Source organism: Triticum urartu, chromosome 5A (genome assembly GCF_056163025.1).
Source record: "Triticum urartu cultivar PI428250 chromosome 5A, HENAU_Tu73, whole genome shotgun sequence".
NCBI lineage: Eukaryota > Viridiplantae > Streptophyta > Magnoliopsida > Poales > Poaceae > Triticum > Triticum urartu.
Genome location: NC_141877.1, coordinates 531,136,228 through 531,155,588, shown reverse-complemented (window position 1 = coordinate 531,155,588; position 19,361 = coordinate 531,136,228). Strand labels below are relative to the sequence as shown.

The 19,361-nt window shown below is 47.4% G+C and overlaps 1 protein-coding gene across 1 annotated transcript; it reads left to right on the top strand.

Moving 5' to 3' along the window:
* The first annotated feature begins 14,893 nt into the window (after nucleotides 1-14,893).
* On the top strand, nucleotides 14,894-15,640 carry LOC147972537 (uncharacterized). Its single transcript, XM_087523138.1, has one exon. The coding sequence runs from the start codon at nucleotides 14,894-14,896 to the stop codon at nucleotides 15,638-15,640; it is 747 nt and encodes a 248-aa protein (XP_087379264.1).
* Nucleotides 15,641-19,361: the final 3,721 nt, after the last annotated feature.

Below are 19,361 nucleotides of genomic sequence, written 5' to 3'. Positions count from 1 at the left end.
ACCTGTTAATAAAGCTAGAGATATTTTAGTGCTCAACATGTAAGGCATCGAACCCTGAAATACCTGGGTTGAGGGCAAAGCAGTACATAGTCGGAGTTAACCATGCCATAGACCATCCTTAGGCATTCAATTATCTTCCGAAAGAAGGAAATACGTCATTTAGGCGTGCATGGTATTATTGAGATCTAGAATACCAAATTAACTTAACCCAGGGAGGACCCTCTTTGTTTTAAAAAATTATGAATATTCAGCAATAGAGCATCATTCTGAACTACAGATTTATAATCCCCAAACCGACTTTATATTTTGGCCAAAAAAACCGCTCCATGCAGCTAATGAAATTGCTTGTGTTGCATCATATTTTTATGAAGCTTAATGGGAGCACATGAAAAAGGTGGGCATGGACCCCAAAGGGCACAATTTGCATATACAAATCTTTGTCCATAAGACAAGAGCCCGGAACATGAATTCAATCGCTGTTTAAATCTATCACAATCATGCCCTGAAGGACAACTGGTACCAAGTCACAATCCCAAATAAGTGAAAGGCATTTGACCGAGCAAGGAAGTGGGATTATCAGTGTGGGGATTGACAGAATTGATATACAGGCGCATGCAAGACTTGTCGTAGGGAAATAAAGTTGAGATTCTCGGTTAGTCTTGTTCGGGAGGCAGGAGATTTTTGTACTAACTCCATCTTGGAAGCTTGAATATGCCACTAATGATCTTTTTTCATGCGGTGCATCTAAAATAAAATCTTATGTGATATAGATTAATGCTACATGAATTTACTGAATGTAGATAGTTCAAAAGAATTATATGCGGATCAGAATTTCAAAAGCACAGAAAACTAGACATTGCCTTACTTTGTGAACTTGTTGCTGTTCATGTAATCAGCATCAGTGGAGTCGGGGTGTGGTGTTCGAGCTGTTGAAGAGTATCAGTGACTCAATGATTGATGATGGGCTGATCAACAAGGTACCATTTTCTTAGCATCCCTTGTGCTGTGGGGAGAAAATTCTGAATTTATCACCTTCAATAACAGCAAAACCATTGTCATGCTTTATCTCTGTTGTGGTCCAAGTATAAGAACAAACATTAACACTACAGTACATGCTTCTTTCACATCTCTTGCTGTAGCTGAGAACCGTTTCATTTGTCAATCAGACATACAATAGGCCATAATCTCTCGCAGAACGTGTACCATTTCATATGCGCTGAAGTTTTAAAAAGGTGACAGGCGATGGTAAGGCAAGATGGTAGGCTTTTAAAGCGATGACAATGCTAGACCAAGAGGCAAAATGACGATAATGGAGATGGATGAGGGCTGGGAAGAAATATGACAATTGAATAAAGTCCATTTTACTACCCTGAAGAAACTTGGTGGTTCACATTACCCCCTAATCTTTATTTCCATTCCCTTACCCCCCTCAACAATCCCAACCCGGTCAAAAATAATCCCTGGCTGGTTTGGCCCGACTGGTTGCTGACGGGGACATGGTCAACGGCGGTATTTGACCAGTGGGGCCCAAGGCCTGCACACCACCAAGCCCATCCTCTTCCTCCTCCCGTTTCCTATGTCGGCGCCGCCAGGAGGAACAGGACCGCACCCATCCGCCAGATCCCACAGCAACACCCAATCACGGTAGCCCCAGCCACCACCGGCAAAGGGGCACCGCCCCTGCGTCCGGTTCCCCTGATCCTTCCTTCTTTCCCACAGGATGCCGAGTGCGCCGTGCTCACATGCCTTGGCTCGTGCCCCGTCACGGGACCGCCGGCCAGCTCCTCTGGCCCGCTGTCGGAGTGCCGGCCTGCTCTGATGCCCCGCCGTCCTGGCCGTTCAGCCATCTCCCCATTCCCCCCTTGGCCTCTGCTGCTGGTGCCATGCCCATCATCAGCCGATGCTGCCGACTGCCCTGCCCGATGCCGTTGTGGCTCCTATTGTTCCCAGACTTCACGAACGGGATGGGAGGACGCACCACATCGCGGGGTCACTCTGGTGGTCGTAGCTACGCCGGGGGTGGCCTGTGCCGCCGAGACAAGCGCCTGAGCTCCTCTCTGTCCCGCGGGCGAGCGACGGAGGAAGGAGACAGACCTACCAGGTAGGCCTCGCCTCCTCTAGGCCCCACCCGTCAATCTCAGCCGCACCTGACAAGGGAGGTCCACCCGGAGGTCAAAACCACCATTGACCAATGTCACATCAGCAGCAAGTGGAGACAAACCACCCAAGGGGTTCTTTCATCCGGTATGGGTTTGTTTAGAGGGTGAAAAAACAGAGAAATAGATGAGGGAACAATGTGAACCACCAACTTTATTCAGGATAGTAAAATGGACTTTTTTCTATGATGTTTTATCTTGTGGTTAAGGAGGGACGCTGGCTGCTAAGGAGCAAAGAAGCATGGGAGAGAATTGGTATTTGTCGCTATATAAATCAAAATCACATGATGCAATGTTCAAAACACAATTCTGAACTATAACTTGATCATTGGGTTGTCTAGTCATTCCGTAGAAACCAACAATGAAAAAAAATAGCACGCTATCACTTCCTGAGAAATGTCAGGCTGCAGGCAAATACCCTAATATCAGGAATTTGATTCCGATTTCACAATCATGGGTCCAATCTCTTGGGTCTAATGGATTTTAAAAAATAATCATCAATGACAATTGACACCTATTAGTAATGCATTGGATCTACTATATGTGTATTGTGGTTAAGAATATTTTGGATATTTAGTAGCCCATATAACTTGTAGAAATAATTTTAATATTAAAACATCTAGATTAATACTAAAAAGCTAGCGTGATGATTACTAGATATAAAAGATTTAGAATTTTGGATTTAAATGCCCTCTCATTTCCCTTCAAAATATTATAAAAGTGATGTATATGAGTGTATAAGAGACTTGCATCAAGAGTTAATTAGCAAGTGTTAATTGCTTAACAAGGCATCTGTTCCAAGGGACGCGACCATTTAAGGGATATGTAGGCAATGAAGGAGACGCCTCTTATGTGACTATAAAAGTAGTGATGAGTTATTCATTAGGCCATCAACGAACATCATGAAGACTTGCGGGATCTATGAAAGAAGGCTTGTGGATGCGTCTGTGTTTAGAAATGAGAGAATGCATATTTGAACTGGTGCTCGTATATTATGGACATGCACATACACATAATAGCATAGTTCTCTGATCACTGAGGGAACACTAAAAGGAGGAAGAGATGAGAGAAACGTCTCTATCACGGGCAACGTCAACATCGAAGACTCCAGAGGTTTCATATAATTTGTCGAGTTATTCGTTCATGATTTTGTTGTTCTTACAAGGATTAGAGGGACATCAGGTACGTATACAAAAGAGATCAAATGGTTGAATCAACGTTGTGCAAAACAATCCTGGATATAAGTTTCTGCATCACAGTTGTTCTTACAATTGGTATTAAAGCTAGATTATTTGTACTTCTGATTCACCATGAAAGTTATGTGTCTTCGATTTCTTATGTCTCAAGATTTCAGTTCTTGTCGTTGGTCTCCTTGAGATGAAACATTCTTAAATTCAAATTTTTGGAGAAGCATCCCATTAATCAAAAACCGGCTAGTGCACAAGAATTGCATTATATGTGCATAGTGGAGAGGAACATGTTCAAGAAAGGAATCTCATTTTCTCCGAAGTAAATGTATGATCATGCTATATGCATGCATCTAGTTTTAAATCCATGTGAGGATGGAATTTGTCCAATGAATATTAATGACAGTATTCGCGAACTTATTAAGTTGTACATGGTTGCACTATTACACATTATATATGATCTTGGGATTTTGGCAAGGTGACGGTGCGTGCTATTATAATCATGTCGAGTGATTTAGATTTTAGATATATTTGTTATTCTCAGTAAGCAATCAAGGCAAGTATTATGGTATATTCATTATGGAAAATGATTTAATTGAATATTGTTCATTTGAGACTCGAGTGTAATACTATAATTCAAACATAATAGTTCACCTATTAAGCTGATGACAGATTATAGTTTTTTTTTGTTATTTTGTGTAGGGGCATTGAGTTCTGCAAGCACACCCCTTTGGCATGAATTTTGGTCTCTGTATTAATGGAACTTAGCCACGTTCGAGAGCTTGGTTAATTAGACTTCTAGTATGCCTATAATGTTCCCCTCAAAAAAAGTTTGCCTATAATGTTTTTGTTTCTTGCATGAAGATTCTGTTGACTGATACACACTCATGTCGTTGGGTGTGTATCATTGATTGTTTTTCTCTCGAGAAAAGGTAAGAATTATGGTAGATGGAATTCAGTTTATTTTCATTTATTTTGACTAAATAGCAAATTAGAATTATGAAAAATTACTTTTGCTTGTTCCTAGCTTTTGACATATGGGACACTTCATTTTTGAAGTACAAAAGATTTCCGATTTCACATTATAGTATACATAATTTATTTATGTCTTATAAGGTGTGGTAGATTTTTTAACAATATTTTTTTAGAGAAAAGGCATCAGCCGAGCTCGAGATGGGGCTCGAGCCTAGCCCGGCTTTGACTTAACAAAGCCATCAACCGGCCAGGATTACAAGCATACGCACTCAGGCAAAGGAAGGAAAGAACAACACAACGGTAAGATACAAAGACGATGAACAGCACCAAACTACTCCTCACACGCTACGGCAACTGAAGAATATGAATTATGGGCGAAGCCGAAGACGCCGAGGTCCTCTCGAGGATGTTGCACCAAGATCAATAACACATTGGCTCAAAGGAGAGAGGGCCAACACCAGCGGGGCATATCGTCGCCATGCACCTACGGGCCCCGGCACGGCACATCCGAAACACCATCTTCGAAGAAGGCCACTACCTCCTCGCCTGGATCGAAGGCGCCACACCATCGCAAGATGGGGTGGATGTCGCCGGAAGATGGCCACATAGGGAGGGTCAAAGCATCCCCAACAATACGCCGGAAGCTTGCCTTGAGAAGAACATCGCCACCGCACGCATCCAACACCGAAGGAGGGGAGTTCATGCTAGGACAGGAGGGCCACATCACTGCCACCACCCACCACCCACAAGCGCCACCTGACCACAAGGCTGCCAAAGCGGCGCCTTCAAGAAGGGAACGGCGCCGAGGGCGCCGCCGCCGCCCAAAAAGTTTGGACTTTTGCTCGGGAGACCTAGGGGAGGGGGAAGTGGGAGAATCAGACCGTACCGAGGCCTCCAAGGAGGGGAACGGCGCCCATGGGCGTCGCCGTCGGCGCGGCCGGCCAGGGATTTCGCCCGGAGCAGATCCCCACCACCACCAGCACCCCGTGACCAAGGGCCGGCGACCTAGGGGAGCAAGGCCCGACCAGGAGGCCCGCACGCCGAAGCAGGGAAGAAAGGGTGCCAGATATCCCGCATTGGAGGTCGTCGCAGAAGCCACTACCGCCGCCCTCACCTACCGGAATCCCATCGCCCGCGCGGCCAGGACCCGGATCCATCGTCCGCGCCACTGCTCGCCGCAAAGCCGGCGGCACCTCACCAAGGGAGCCACTGCTCCAGATCCAAAAGCCTCCCGCATGGTGGCGGGGCAGCCGGAAGCCCCGCCGTCACCATCCTTGGCAATGCCCCGAGCATGCCCGACGGCTGTCTCAAGCGGCGGCGAGGAGGGTGGGGAGGGAGGGAGGAACGCCCGGTGGCACGACTAGGGTTCGCCCTCCGAGTCGCCCGAGCGCGGGGGGGGGGGGGGGGGGGGGGGGATATTTTAAACAATATGATCAGTCACATGTATGCATGGATGGTTCTGATCATAAGTACATGGCAATAATGTGGTAGCATTGCCGTAGTGAGAAAGGGCGTGAACATTTGTAGATTAATAGTCCATGCATGCATGTAAAGCTGTCACAAATTAAATGAAGCATTGCAATTGGATAGCAACCGTGATATTAAAGGTTGTCTTGTTATAAGTGCCATACATAAGACCATTTGATGGTAAATGATTTCTCGATCCGCAAATGGTATACTAGTGTGCGTGTACGATGGACGACATAAAATTTTCTTGACCCATTATCATGGATTAATTTTTTTATGAATGGTTATCTTTTGATTGAGTTGTTAATGGTCAAAGTGGACTCACTTAGTTTCAAGACATATTGATAATATTATGGACAATTGTTCTGGTGCATGGCAATGCTACTAAAGGAAATGGCAGTACTGAAAAATCAAGTTCATTAGTACAGTGCCCGTGCGTTGCCACGGGCTCTTGAAATAGTTTGCAAGAGTTACATGTTAAATTTCACACGTACAAACAATATAACACAAACACAATTATTAAATAATTGAAGTCCATTTTTGCAATGTAAATTGATAACAAAAAAAAAAGATTAACAACATGTCTATGTAACAAATTGAGCGATGTTCCAACTAAACATCTATTACAAAACTTTCAATATCTAGATGATGCGCTTAAGAAATTCTTTCAAAATATCAGGAAAGTTGCCGTTAGCTTCATTCCCATGATGTTTTAGCAAGTATAATAAAAACTGTTTCCTCAACTCATACCCATCCTTTAGCTTCATTCCCATGATGTTTTAGCAATTATAATAAAAACTGCTTCCTCAACTCATACCCATCCCGCAAACAATATCTGTAGTTAGTATGAAAATTTCACGCCGAAAATCTTAAAACATGTAACGGACAATACTCACCACGCAAACCGGCTTTCCAATTCTTTACCATTCCACCAGAGCATAAAATGAAAAACAAAATAGCCAGACACATTCTTGCAATTTTTTAAATTAATAATATAAAGAATATAGTGATAACAAAAATAAATGTTTTTATTATGAATTCATTACCCGTCTATACTCGCTGGAATACCAAATGAAAATAAACGTTGCCATTTAGATATATCGGAATTCCAACCACGCAGCTTTATTTCGAGTGCTTCTTTGAAATCCGATTGCAGCATGTGGTGGTGACCGCGGTAGTAGCATTTGCCGATGTTGGTTCCAGCAAAGCAGTGACCGGTGGCAGCAATCACCTACACCCTCGTGTCACTTGCAGCTTTCGCCCATCGCCAGGTGCAGCTTGCCACATCGCCGTCCCCCAGACAACTCACAACAAGTTGTGATCGTGGGGGTGATTGCAGCACCGGGATATGTGCGGTTAGTGTGAGGAGGCATGTGATGGTGGCTGGGTGACACCAGGGAACACGCGTTGCACTGGGGCATTTAATAGTGTGAAAGATATATTTATAATCAAGTAAATCTATCAAATAGGAAACATTTATGTTGTTGATTTTCATACATAAACTCACAAAATCAACTCTGTCAAGACAAACAGGTGTATTTTCATAATATATAGTGAAGAAATGATTGCTAGAGGATAACATGCGCTTTGCTGCGCCGTTTTTCGCTGTTGTAATATTAGTCTTATATTTTTTTTAGCGGGCTGCTCATTTCAGCTGTGTTGAGATGGAGGTGTTTTTCTTGGATGTTATTGATCTGCTCCGATCATGCAGGCGGTGGATGCGTCAAACAATACAGACAATGTACACAACCAGACAAAGAAGTGTACTACTTTATTCACGTTCTATTGTTAGTAATCTTCGTGGCATAGAGACACATGAGATTGAAATAACAAATGTAATGCATGCAAAGGAAAAGGAGGCCAGAGAGCACATTGCTGAAAGAAACAACAGAGACCCTCAGAGAAATATATCAAATATTGTGTCATAGCTCATTCGTCAAAGCGCGCCCGCTTATGGCTTCATTTGGCCTTTATTATTGCAGATAACAATATGACTGCAGCCTCAATTCCCCAAAACTTACTCATGTAGCAACAAAATCACACAAACACAGCCGCACAACATACCTTGCAAAAGGAAGGTGCAGCTCAGGGCCTAGTGACAGAGTTACATTAGAAAAGCAGGGACATTAGTGAACATGATCATTCAAAAACAGACCCGATAAGCAGGCCAAAGAAGGGCTACTCTAGGTTTGCAAATTGTTGCATCACACAATATGCTAGTACATTGCTTAAATTAACATCTCTGCACAAGTACCTGTAAGACAGATCTTGTCCAGCTATCCTCTGAAATTCAGATTTTGTCTTACAATGGAGAACATACTATACAAATAAACAAAGATTTATTTGTAATATCAACTAATACCTCTAACTGGAAAAAGAAAAAGGAAAGCAAACATTTCGTGCTACTATCTTGTTTACTTCACAAAGAGAGCTTTGTTGAAGAAGACCATGGACAACAAAGATAATACAGGTCACCTATTTAGTTACCTTCTCATATACTCCCTCCATCCCAAAATAAATGTCTTTGATTTAGTATGATTTAGCGAACAAACCTCTACCTAAAAAACCAAAGATAAATGAATATCCGTACCCTACTTCTTATAAAAGGATAATCTATTTTCTGTTTGCGGAGATCTCAGTCTGCAACCAGGAACCTTATCATGATCAACAAAAACTGTAACAGTCTTAACCTAAGCAATAGAAATATTTAATTTATAAGAGGTAAGGCATTTCATCTATTAATTTGACGATAGCATCAAGGCTTGGAAAAAGAATGACATTTTCCACAAACTGCATCTAAAATGCTTGTTTTAATTTCACACGGGCATAATTATGGTTGCCATCATAGCCTCATAGGAAAGGAAACTGCCTTTTGATGAAATTAGCTTCTGATTTAATTCACTCAAGAATAATTATAATACAGGTAACCAAATACAACTATCCTTCAAAATGCCAAAGATACTATGTACGGGTGTCATAAAAAGCCTCTTAAGAAAGCATTATCAAATGCAAACACAGGCCAACTCCATCAACCCAGTACAAAATATATTTGATGTAAAGAAGCCCATGAATTAAATTATATTGGATGCAAAATATCATTTTGCAAGGAACACTTATTGGGGGGAAATGAGCTTAGAATCACTAAGATAGGCATTACCTTCTGTTGCTCCATCAACTGGTACTAAACCATATCATAGTTTGGCCTCCCCTTTCTGATTGAGGTGATTTGGGTGATCATTCCACAGCTGCACGTACATGCGCTCCCTATTACCATCACTAATAAAAAGCTTATAAGTGCAAATGATGCATAAATTTATACAGACTATTGACACAAGATATAATATGACTTACCACAGCAGTTGGCACCAAACAGTAGCCAGATTCCTAAAGAAACAGAACATTCATAACAGAAAAGCCAGTATAAGCCATGAGCAATGAATTGCAGTGAGATAAAAGCAAGCTAATTGTGAAAATGCCAACAACAGTGAATATTATGTATTTTACATAACCATTTCTGGACTATTGGAATATCAGGACTCCTAATAAGCATTATTGACTATAGGAAGGGGATCGCTGCTTTATTAATTTTTAAACTGTAAATTTCTTAACCTGCAACACAGAACAAATGAGGTTAGAAACACAATATCATGTGTGCATAGGTAACTGCATATATAAGAACTTTCCTGTATGTTACCATAAAAGAAGCTTTCTTAATTTCAGATTGCACTTGTTTAACCTGAGCACGCAAAACAAATGAGCCAAAAGACATTTTAGATAGATATTGTTCTTTGCATGCCAACATATTTAGGAAGAACAGTTCTAGTTCCATCCAGTAGGAATAAAATTCTTCGACCAAGATACCATCAGCCTGCCTTATGCGATCAACATTTAATTACTGGATTTGAACTTTTAAAAAATCCTCTGGATTGCTAGCTATAAAGGGAATGGAAATTGAAAAGGTAAACTTAGTCAATCGAAAAAAATAAAAGAACAAAGTTGGTGTATTACATATTTACATGCATGCGTTGGGCACGAACTTAAAAATGACTCCATGATAAGATAACATAAACCTGTTGTCTGAGGATGAAGCTATCTTACTTGGATTGCCCTAGCTTCAAGTATCCCTGCAATGCAAGCTCCCATAAAACACTCGAAATCTTTTGGTCAAAATCCTAGTTCACAAGTGCTCTGCATATAAAATAAGTGCTACAAACTTTATACAGTGATGTGAGGTTGGCTTGGATGAAGTCAACTGTTTTGGGTAATCCACCTACTAAACAGATTCGGTCTTTCCAAATCCTCTATCAAAAACTGCATAATTTTCACTTGGACTCCAAACATAATGTGGAGATCAATCGCCAAAAAAAAGGAGAGATATGTCCCATGCTTTCTATAGACTATCTATTTGCACTATTTTGATGTACGGTTTAAAAGTAGCAGTCCAATTAAGTTTCACAGTCCAAAAGTTAATCCTTATGTAATTCTGTGTACAGTAACCTTGTATGCGGACTTAGACCATGTTACTGTTTGAATTAAACTATGCGTTCAACATGAAAGTTGTAGATATCTTTAGTGGTGAGTAGAATTAAAAGTGCATGGACAGACTCACTAAATATTAAAGAGACCAGTCAGGCTAGTTTTCCCTAGGTTCTGAAACTGCTGCACACACTCTAACCTTCTGCAGGTTTGGCTCTTGTGCAGATTACAGTTAGCTTTTATACTTAAAAAATATTAATAAATCAATATGTTTCCTAAATAGGACATAGAGCTAACCAATATCACCGTCAAATCATCAGTGCCCTGCCTAAAGCTCCTATTTGCTAAAGATGTAACACCAGAGTTGTCTGACCTTCCACTGGGCAATGTGTAGACAACCCTAAGCTTCATTACCTCAATCACCTTATCAGCATCCTTATTGAACTGAAGAATACACAAAGATAGAATATATTTAGTGCAATGCTAATCGTTTTATTCTGATGATAACAGAACATTAAATCATAGAAACCAACGTGGACATACATATTTTAAAGAAAGATTCATAAATGATTCACCATATACATGTATGATCCTCCTAGATTGTAAGAACAAACACACTGGAGCGGATCCAGACCCCCGCAATCAATTCAGGTGGGTGTCTGATAAACATTTTGTACAACATCCAGTAAACAAAGAAAAACGAATACACATAATGTTTACTTGTATGGATTGCAAAGGGAAATATTGCAGTAGAAAAAGTTCTACTGGAAACTGCTACTATCTTTGCTGATTTGAGGACACAACAAGTTCTATAGGACACTGAAAAATCACAACATGATGATTATCAACAGGACTTCGTGATCATCATCTCGCTGATCAGACCAATACTATGTTAATGCTCTGCTAAATTAACCACTGGCTAAAAGGACAAAATACAGTTTTTTAATCTAACAAACATGAAAATTCTCATAAGCATATACGTCAGGGTGGACGACACGGTCCGGTCCCGCGGTCCGGCTCGTGGCCTGCTCGGCTCGGGCCGGCTCGTTCCTGGCCCACTGAAAAAATCGGCCAGTCCGAGCTCAGGAATCCAGCCCGACAAAACTTTGGTCCGGTCCAGGCTTTAACTGAGCCGACCGAGCGGACCGAAGAACGTGGCGGGGGCATGGTGAGAGCGTGGCCGGGGCATGGCAAGAGCGTGGTGGGCGCGCGTGGTGGGGCGTGGCGGGGGCGTGGCGGGGACGTGGCGAGGGCGTGGCGGGGGTGTGGCGGCCCAGGCACAGCGGGGGCTGAAGAAACTGTCGCCGTTCATGTCCGCCGCCGCGGGGGCCGTCGTCCGCGCGGCCACTGGACTCGTTGGCCCTGGGAAATATTTCCACTGGATGCGCCCCACTCGGATCTATCGTATGCACCAACGAACACGACGTGGGAGGTCCTGCATCGCCGCATCGGGCATCATCTTTTTCATCGCCGTCCACCGGCCGTCGTGCCAAATTCGTCGCCGATGAGCTCGCTCTGGTGATCTTCTTGGCTCCTCTATCTCCCTCTAGAACTTCCAAAGCTGCCTGACATCTCCACGACAAGCCCCGCTGCCTCCAGCGCCCTCCCCGCGTCGCCATGCTCCGGCGCGTGCTCTATGGTGAACTCCGGCCGGTCCAAACGAGCCGCTCGGTCCAACTCGGGCTTCGTCCCTGCCGGTCCGGTCCCTGGAAACAGGACCGTGACCCTGTTCGGTCCGGACCGCCGACGGCCGGTCCAAAGGACGGCTCGGTCAGGGACCGGATCTGCCTGGACCGTGTCCACCCTGACATATACGTGTAATCTATAATAGCACATGAAATTAACACTACAAAGCATACAACAAGATAGCATTATTTTTTGTGGCAAAATTGGACCAGGTAGTACCTTCAATCGGCCAGAAGAGGAACATTTGAATCTCCTTGAATATTTACAATGGTCAATCTGCAGCAAACTGACGGGGTGAGGGTAATTGGGAGAGAGATGCAAAGTTGAGGCTCAGCCAGAGGAGGTTGGTCTCCATTGGAATGGCAAGAGTGCAGTAAGCAAATCAGGCGGGTTCGGGATGAAGAAAACTCACCCCTTTGCGGTCGGTCGGATGGGGCGGAGCTCGCGCTTGGTGAAGACGTGATCCCCGGCGGCGGCGGCGAGGAGGAGGCGGAGATGGCCGGCTCCAGAGGGCCGGACGGGATCTGCAGCTCGCTCCACCCAGGGAGGATGGATACCTTCCTGGAGCCATCGATCCATGCTTGCAGCTTAGACGATCGGCCGTGGGTGGATCTGCAGCCATGGTGGTTGGGGTAGAAGACCGCGTCCGCGGGCGCCGTCGCTTGGGAATGGAGGTGGAGGAGGAGGCATCGGCGGCGGCGACATAGGGCTTGGATCTCTGGTTCATGCGAGGGGGCTCGCTCCCGCTTCGTCCGGTTTTTTCTGTTCGCTCTTCCTCCAAATTTCTGTCGTGCGAGTGGGGCTTTCTTCACTCAATTGTTGTCCGTGCGAGCGGGACGTAAAGTGCGAGGTGGGAGGAGGATAGAAAAAACCGACGAAAAAATACCAACAAAAGTGGGAGGTGGGACGAAAAAAATCCTGGAACGGAGACTACCAACTGCTCAATAAGATTCACACCATTATAATAAATAAGAAATTTTGGAAAAATAAATTAAATTGATAGACAATGTTGTGATGTCACTAAAGCCGTTCTTCCAAAAGTGAGACATCATTGTGGTCATGTTGTTGCACATGTATTGTTTAATTTGTTCAGTGTTTTGATAGGTTCTAAAGGAATAAGAAAGCTAGTTATTATTATTGAAAAGCAACCTTCTATTGTGTTCAGTATGTGGATATGCATCCCTACAATTGGTCTTAATATCATTGTGTAAGCAATGGATAGCTAAAATCTGAGAGAAAAAGATTAAGAGATGGTTAGATCAACAGATAATTCTAGGATGAGGCTGCTAACCAAAATGCTTATGTAAACATGTAAATGGCCTTCACAGGGTATAATGAAAGTTCCGACACTCAATTACATGTTGATACACATAACTCACACTTGAATGACTGCTAAAATGAGAAACACATATTTCACATAAAAATAAAAATAGCAGACCACTCATGTGCCCATACACACACACCACTAATAAGGGCCTATGCAAAACGGGGACTTGGGAAAATTTCCTCAATTTCACTTCAAACTTCCCGATAAGAACAATGAAGACATCGAAGGAACCCTAAAAAAATGAAGACATCTAAGAAACTGACTTCAACGTCGAAACTATTTCTGGGTCATTACAAAAGGAAGAAAACACTTGGGAAAAACATTAGTGATTCGCAAAAGGAGATGTGGAAACAGTAGCACACCTTTTCTGTCACACTTCAGTGCGCAGCAAACTGCTTTTGATAAAAACTCATCAATCCCTTGCCATGAATCCCGACTTGATCCTGCAGTATTTATCTCCATGTGATCGGTAAAAAGAAAAGATAATTGCCCATGCGTTACTAGAGGAGAAAACACAATTGATGTGTATTTTCTAGCAGGAAATTTCTTTTAAAACAATAGTAAGACATGCTAAAAGCTTACATTTTGATCAAGTAAATCACTTGCACAGCAAAAATAATCGTCAAATGTATGCACTTCCCTTCTTCTGCAAAAATTGCCATAAATATGTGATGCATCCCCCCAAAATTGGAACAAAAAAGGTAAAATTTGTTTATTTCATATCAATGCAGTGTAAATCTTAAACAACCAGTGTCACGAAATGGCCATTAATTTCTGGTTAAATACAAGTTTTTCCTACACATGTTTGTGGTACTAATAACAACTGATTATGCAGTGAACTAATACACAAATCTGAATAGACATAATTAATTCTAGTCCATTCACATCTCATACCTGGATCCATAGTTAGTGTACACGTGCAATGCATGTATTCCTTACAAAAAGAAAATACATGTTCATCCTAGTTAATAGGTAAAAATAAGAAAAAATAAGCACTACTAATAAATATTACAAAATCAATAGTTGATAAGAAAAAACAATTCTAGTGATGCACTACTAATAATGTTCATCTCATGTCGGGACTATATATTTTGCTTATCCCAATAGCTAGGAAGGGAAGTGAAAAGATGTGGTCAGTTCTGTCATGTGGGGCGTTGCGTACATGCGCGGGTCGCGCGCCCAGGAGCAGCAGCCGACGGCCACAGCTGGCGAGGCATGATCGGGGCAAGGAGTCCTGATCCTACGTTGGTTCCTAGAGTCCAGGAGTAGTTAGTTTCCTAGTTTGTTAGAAGCCCATAAGGCCTTTATATATCCTGTAATCTGCACCCTTTGACGCAAGAAATAAATCATTATCTCCTACCTCCTCCTCTACTCCTAATCTCTTCTCCTGCACCATTGAGCAGTTAGGCAAAAACCCTAGCGCTCCTATCAACCGAGACTACGAACTACGTAGTCGAGGTCCTGCTGTCTTGGGCACCGAGGTCCTTGACAACTTGGTATCAGGTTCCAGGCGATCCTCTTCCTCGTCCACGCTCCATCCGCAGCCCGCCGCCACCCCTGTGTCCACGCCAAGCACACCTCCATCGCCACCATCCGCCGCCGCCTCGGTCACTTCCGGCATGGCAGAACCAACCACCGCTGATCTGGCCAAGATGATCGAGGCCTTGACTGCAACGGTGGCGTCCCTGCAGACGTCCGTCGCCGCACTCCAGAAGGACAACTCCGCCTCCTCGTCGAGCGCTGACGGCGCCCACGATGGGCAGCACCACAATGATCGACCGCCCTGGTTTCAGAAGATGGACTTCCCCAAGTTCGACGGCAAGTCAGATCCTCTCGCATTCATCAACAAATGCGAGTCCTTATTCCATCAACAACGGATCACCGAGGAGGAGAAAGTGTGGATGGCGTCATACAATCTCGAGGGTACTGCCCAACTATGGTATATGCAGGTTCAGCGCGACAAGGGCACACCTCCGTGGCGCCGCTTCACCGAGCTGCTCAATCTCCGCTTTGGGCCACCTCTGCGCGCTAACCCGCTGGGCGAACTAATGGTGTGCAAGCGCACAACGTCCGTCGTCGACCTCCAGGAGCGGTTTGAGGCGCTCCTCCCCCGGGCAGGCATCTTATCAGAGACACAAAAGGTTCAGATCTTCACCGCGGGACTCCAGCCACCCCTCAGCCTCGACGTGGAAATCCGCAACCCGCAGTCCCTCGCCGTCGCCATGAGCCTCGCCCGCAAATTGGAGCTGCGCGACCAGTGCGCGCTCGCCTCCGCGCCACCGGTGCGTTTTCAGCAGAAGGGCCTCCTTCCGGCGCCCGTACCACGCCTCGCGCCCCCCGCACCGGCTCCACCAGCCGCACCCTAGCATGCCCCCAGTCTGCCGGAAGGGCGCCAAATCAAACGCCTGTCATAGGCAGAGATGGAGGAACGTCGTCGCCTGGGCCTATGCTTTAATTGTAATGAGAAGTTTGGCAGGGGCCACAACCGCGTGTGCCAACGCATCTTTCTCCTCGACCTGGCGCCGGACGACGACGACGAGGACACTGCCTCCGCCACCGCTGATGCCTCACCGGCCGACCCTCGAATCTTGCTCCACGCGATCTCCGGCGTGCGCACGAGCGAGACCATGCAGATGCATATCACCCTCGGGGGTGTCTCCCTCCTCGCCCTGATCGACTCAGGCTCCACCCACAACTTCATCGCCGAGGAGGCGGCCGCTCGTGCTACACTGCCATCCCCCACCACCGAGAAGATGCGTGTCACAGTGGCCAACGGCGAGCGCGTTCCGTGCCAGGGCGCATACCGCGCCGTGTCCTTCCGCATCGACCAAGAGGCATTCTCGGAGGATTTCCTCGCCTTGCCGCTCGCGGGCTACGACATCGTCCTGGGCACGCAGTGGCTGGCGACGCTTGGACCGGTCCTGTGGGATTTCCGCACCCTCTCCATGATGATCTGGCGGAGGGGCCATCGGGTCTGCTGGCGCGGCATTGCAGGACCGGACGGGCCAGCCCTGAAATCATGCAATGGCCGCGATTTCCTCGACGCCATCATCACCGAGTTCGACGGCATCTTTGCCGAACCCTCCGGCGTGCCACCACCCTGCAGCCGCGACCACGGCATCACCCTGCTGCCCAGTTCCGCCCCGGTGGCCGTCCGTCCGTATCGCTACCCGGCCGCACACAAGGACGAGCTGGAGCGTCAGTGCGCCGCCATGCTCGCCCAGGGCATCATCCGAGCGAGTTGTTCCGCATTCTTATCGCCGGTACTGCTGGTCCGCAAGCCCGACGGGTCCTGGCGCTTCTGCATCGACTACCGCGCCCTGAACGCCATCACCGTCAAGGATGCGTTTCCGATCCCGGTGGTGGACGAACTCCTCGACGAGCTCCGGCACGCTCGTTTCTTCACCAAGCTCGACTTGCGCTCCGGCTACCACCAGTTGCGGATGCGTGCGGAGGACATCCCAAAGACCGCCTTCCGTACCCACGACGGCCTCTACGAGTTCCTGGTGATGCCGTTTGGCCACTGCAACGCGCCAGCGACGTTCCAGGCACTCATGAACGATCTTCTGCGGCCGTACCTGCGCCGCTTCATTCTCATCTTCTTTGACGACATCCTCATTTTCAGCAAGACGTGGGCAGACCATCTCCGACATGTGCGCACCGTCTTCACCGTCCTGCACCAGCACCGGCTCTTCGTTAAGCGATCCAAATGCGCGTTCGCCGTCGAGTCGATCTCCTACCTGGGTCACACCATCTCCGTCGCAAGAGTGGCCATGGATCCGGAAAAGGTGCAGGCCGTGGCCGATTGGCCGCAGCCACGCTCGGCGCGCGCGGTCCGGGGGTTCCTCGGCCTTGCGGGGTACTACCGCAAGTTTGTCAAGGAGTTTGGCGTGGTTGCCGCGCCACTGACAACCCTCCTTCGCAAGGATGGTTTCTCCTGGTCGCCGGAGGCGGCAACAGCTTTTACCGCCCTCAAGACGGCGGTCACCACGGCTCCCGTCCTCGCGTTGCCGGACTTCACGCGGCCGTTCATCATCGAGTGTGACGCCTCTACGTACGGCTTCGGGGCCGTCCTTCTTCAGGACCAGCACCCGGTGGCTTTCTTTAGCCGGCCGGCCGCGCCACGTCACTGTTCCCTGGCAGCATATGAACGAGAACTCATCGGCCTGGTGCTCGCTATTCGTCATTGGAGACCATACCTCTGGGGGCGCCAATTTGTGGTAAAAACTGATCATTACAGTCTTAAATTCCTACTTGACCAGCGTTTGGCAACCATTCCGCAGCATCATTGGGTCGGCAAACTACTGGGGTTCGACTTCACCGTGGAGTACAAGGCCGGTAGTACAAACACGATGGCGGACGCCCTTTCCCACCGCGACACGGAGGAGACGTCGGTCATGGCGATATCGGGTCCTCGCTTCGACTTCATTGATCTTCTCCGGCAAGCTATGTCAACCGACCCGGCGCTCGTCGTGCTGCGTGAGGATATCACGGCGGGTACGCGGCAGCAGCCGTGGTCGCTCTCCGACGGCCTTGTCACTTTTAACGGCCGCCTCTACATTCCGCCGTCGTCCCCGCTACTCCAGGAGCTCCTCACCGCCGTGCACGACGACGGGCACGAAGGCGTCCTGCGCACCCTGCATCGTCTCCGCCGCGACTTCCACGCACCTAACCTTCGCAAGACGGTCCAAGAGTACGTCCGTGCCTGCGGTACTTGCCAGAGGTACAAGTCCGAGCACTTGCACCCCGCCGGTCTGCTGCTGCCGCTGCCGGTGCCCACGGGCGTGTGGACTGACGTCGGCATCGACTTCGTGGAAGCGCTCCCTCGTGTGGGCGGGAAGTCCGTCATACTCACCGTGGTGGATCGCTTCAGCAAGTACTGCCACTTCGTGGTGATGGTCCACCCGTACACGGCAGAGTCGGTGGCACAGGTGTTCTTCGCCGAGATCGTGCGCCTCCATGGCGTTCTGCAGTCCATGGTTTCGGACCGCGACCCCGTCTTCACCTCCGCGTTTTGGCGGGAGCTCATGCGCCTCACTGGGACGAAGCTGCACATGACGTCGGCGTTTCATCCTCAATCGGATGGCCAAACGGAGGCTGCTAACAAGATCATTGTTATGTACCTGCGTTGCCTCACAGGGGATTGTCCGCGACAGTGGCTACGGTGGCTTCCCTGGGCCGAGTACATCTACAACACCGCCTACCAAACGGCGACCCAAGAAACTCCGTTCAACCTCGTGTATGGACGCGACCCTCCCACTATTTGCTCTTACGAGCCAGGCGACACGAGGGTGGCGGCCATGGCAAAGAGCATGGCGGAGCGAGACGAGCTACTCGCTGATGTCCTCTATCGACTACAGCAGGCGCAGGCGGTCTACAAGCCCTACTACGACAGACGCCATTGCGACGTCAGGCATGTAGTGGGCGATTGGGTGTGGCTTCGTCTTCGCCAGCGCGCCGCATCTTCTCTCAACTTGCCGAACAGGGGCAAGCTCAAGCCACGCTTCTACGGGCCGTACCGCATTTCCGAGGTCGTCAACGACGTCGCCTACCGCCTTGAGCTACCGGTGCGCTCGCGCCTCCATGATGTGTTCCACGTGGGCCTCCTCAAGAAGTTCTTCGGCACGCCTCCAACTGCACCACCGGGTTTGCCTCCAATCCACAACGGTGCGGCTGTCCCGGAACCAGAACGCGTGACTCGTTCACGCCTCGCTCGCGGCGTTCGCCAGCTCCTTGTCCACTGGAAGGGCGAGGCTGCGTCGTCGGCAACATGGGAGGATATTGACAGTTTCGTCGAGCGCTACCCCACTTTTCAGCTCGAGGACGAGCTGCTCGTCGAGGGGGGGGGGGGGAGAGATGTCATGTGGGGCGCTGCGTACAGGCGCGGGTCGCGCGCCCAGGAGCAGCAGCTGACGGCCACAGCTGGCGAGGCATGATCGGGGCAAGGAGTCCTGATTCTACGTTGGTTCCTAGAGTCCAGAGTAGTTAGTTTCCTAGTTTGTTAGAAGCCCATAAGGCCTTTATATATCCTGTAATCTGCACCCTTTGACGCAAGAAATAAATCATTTTCTCCTACCTCCTCCTCTA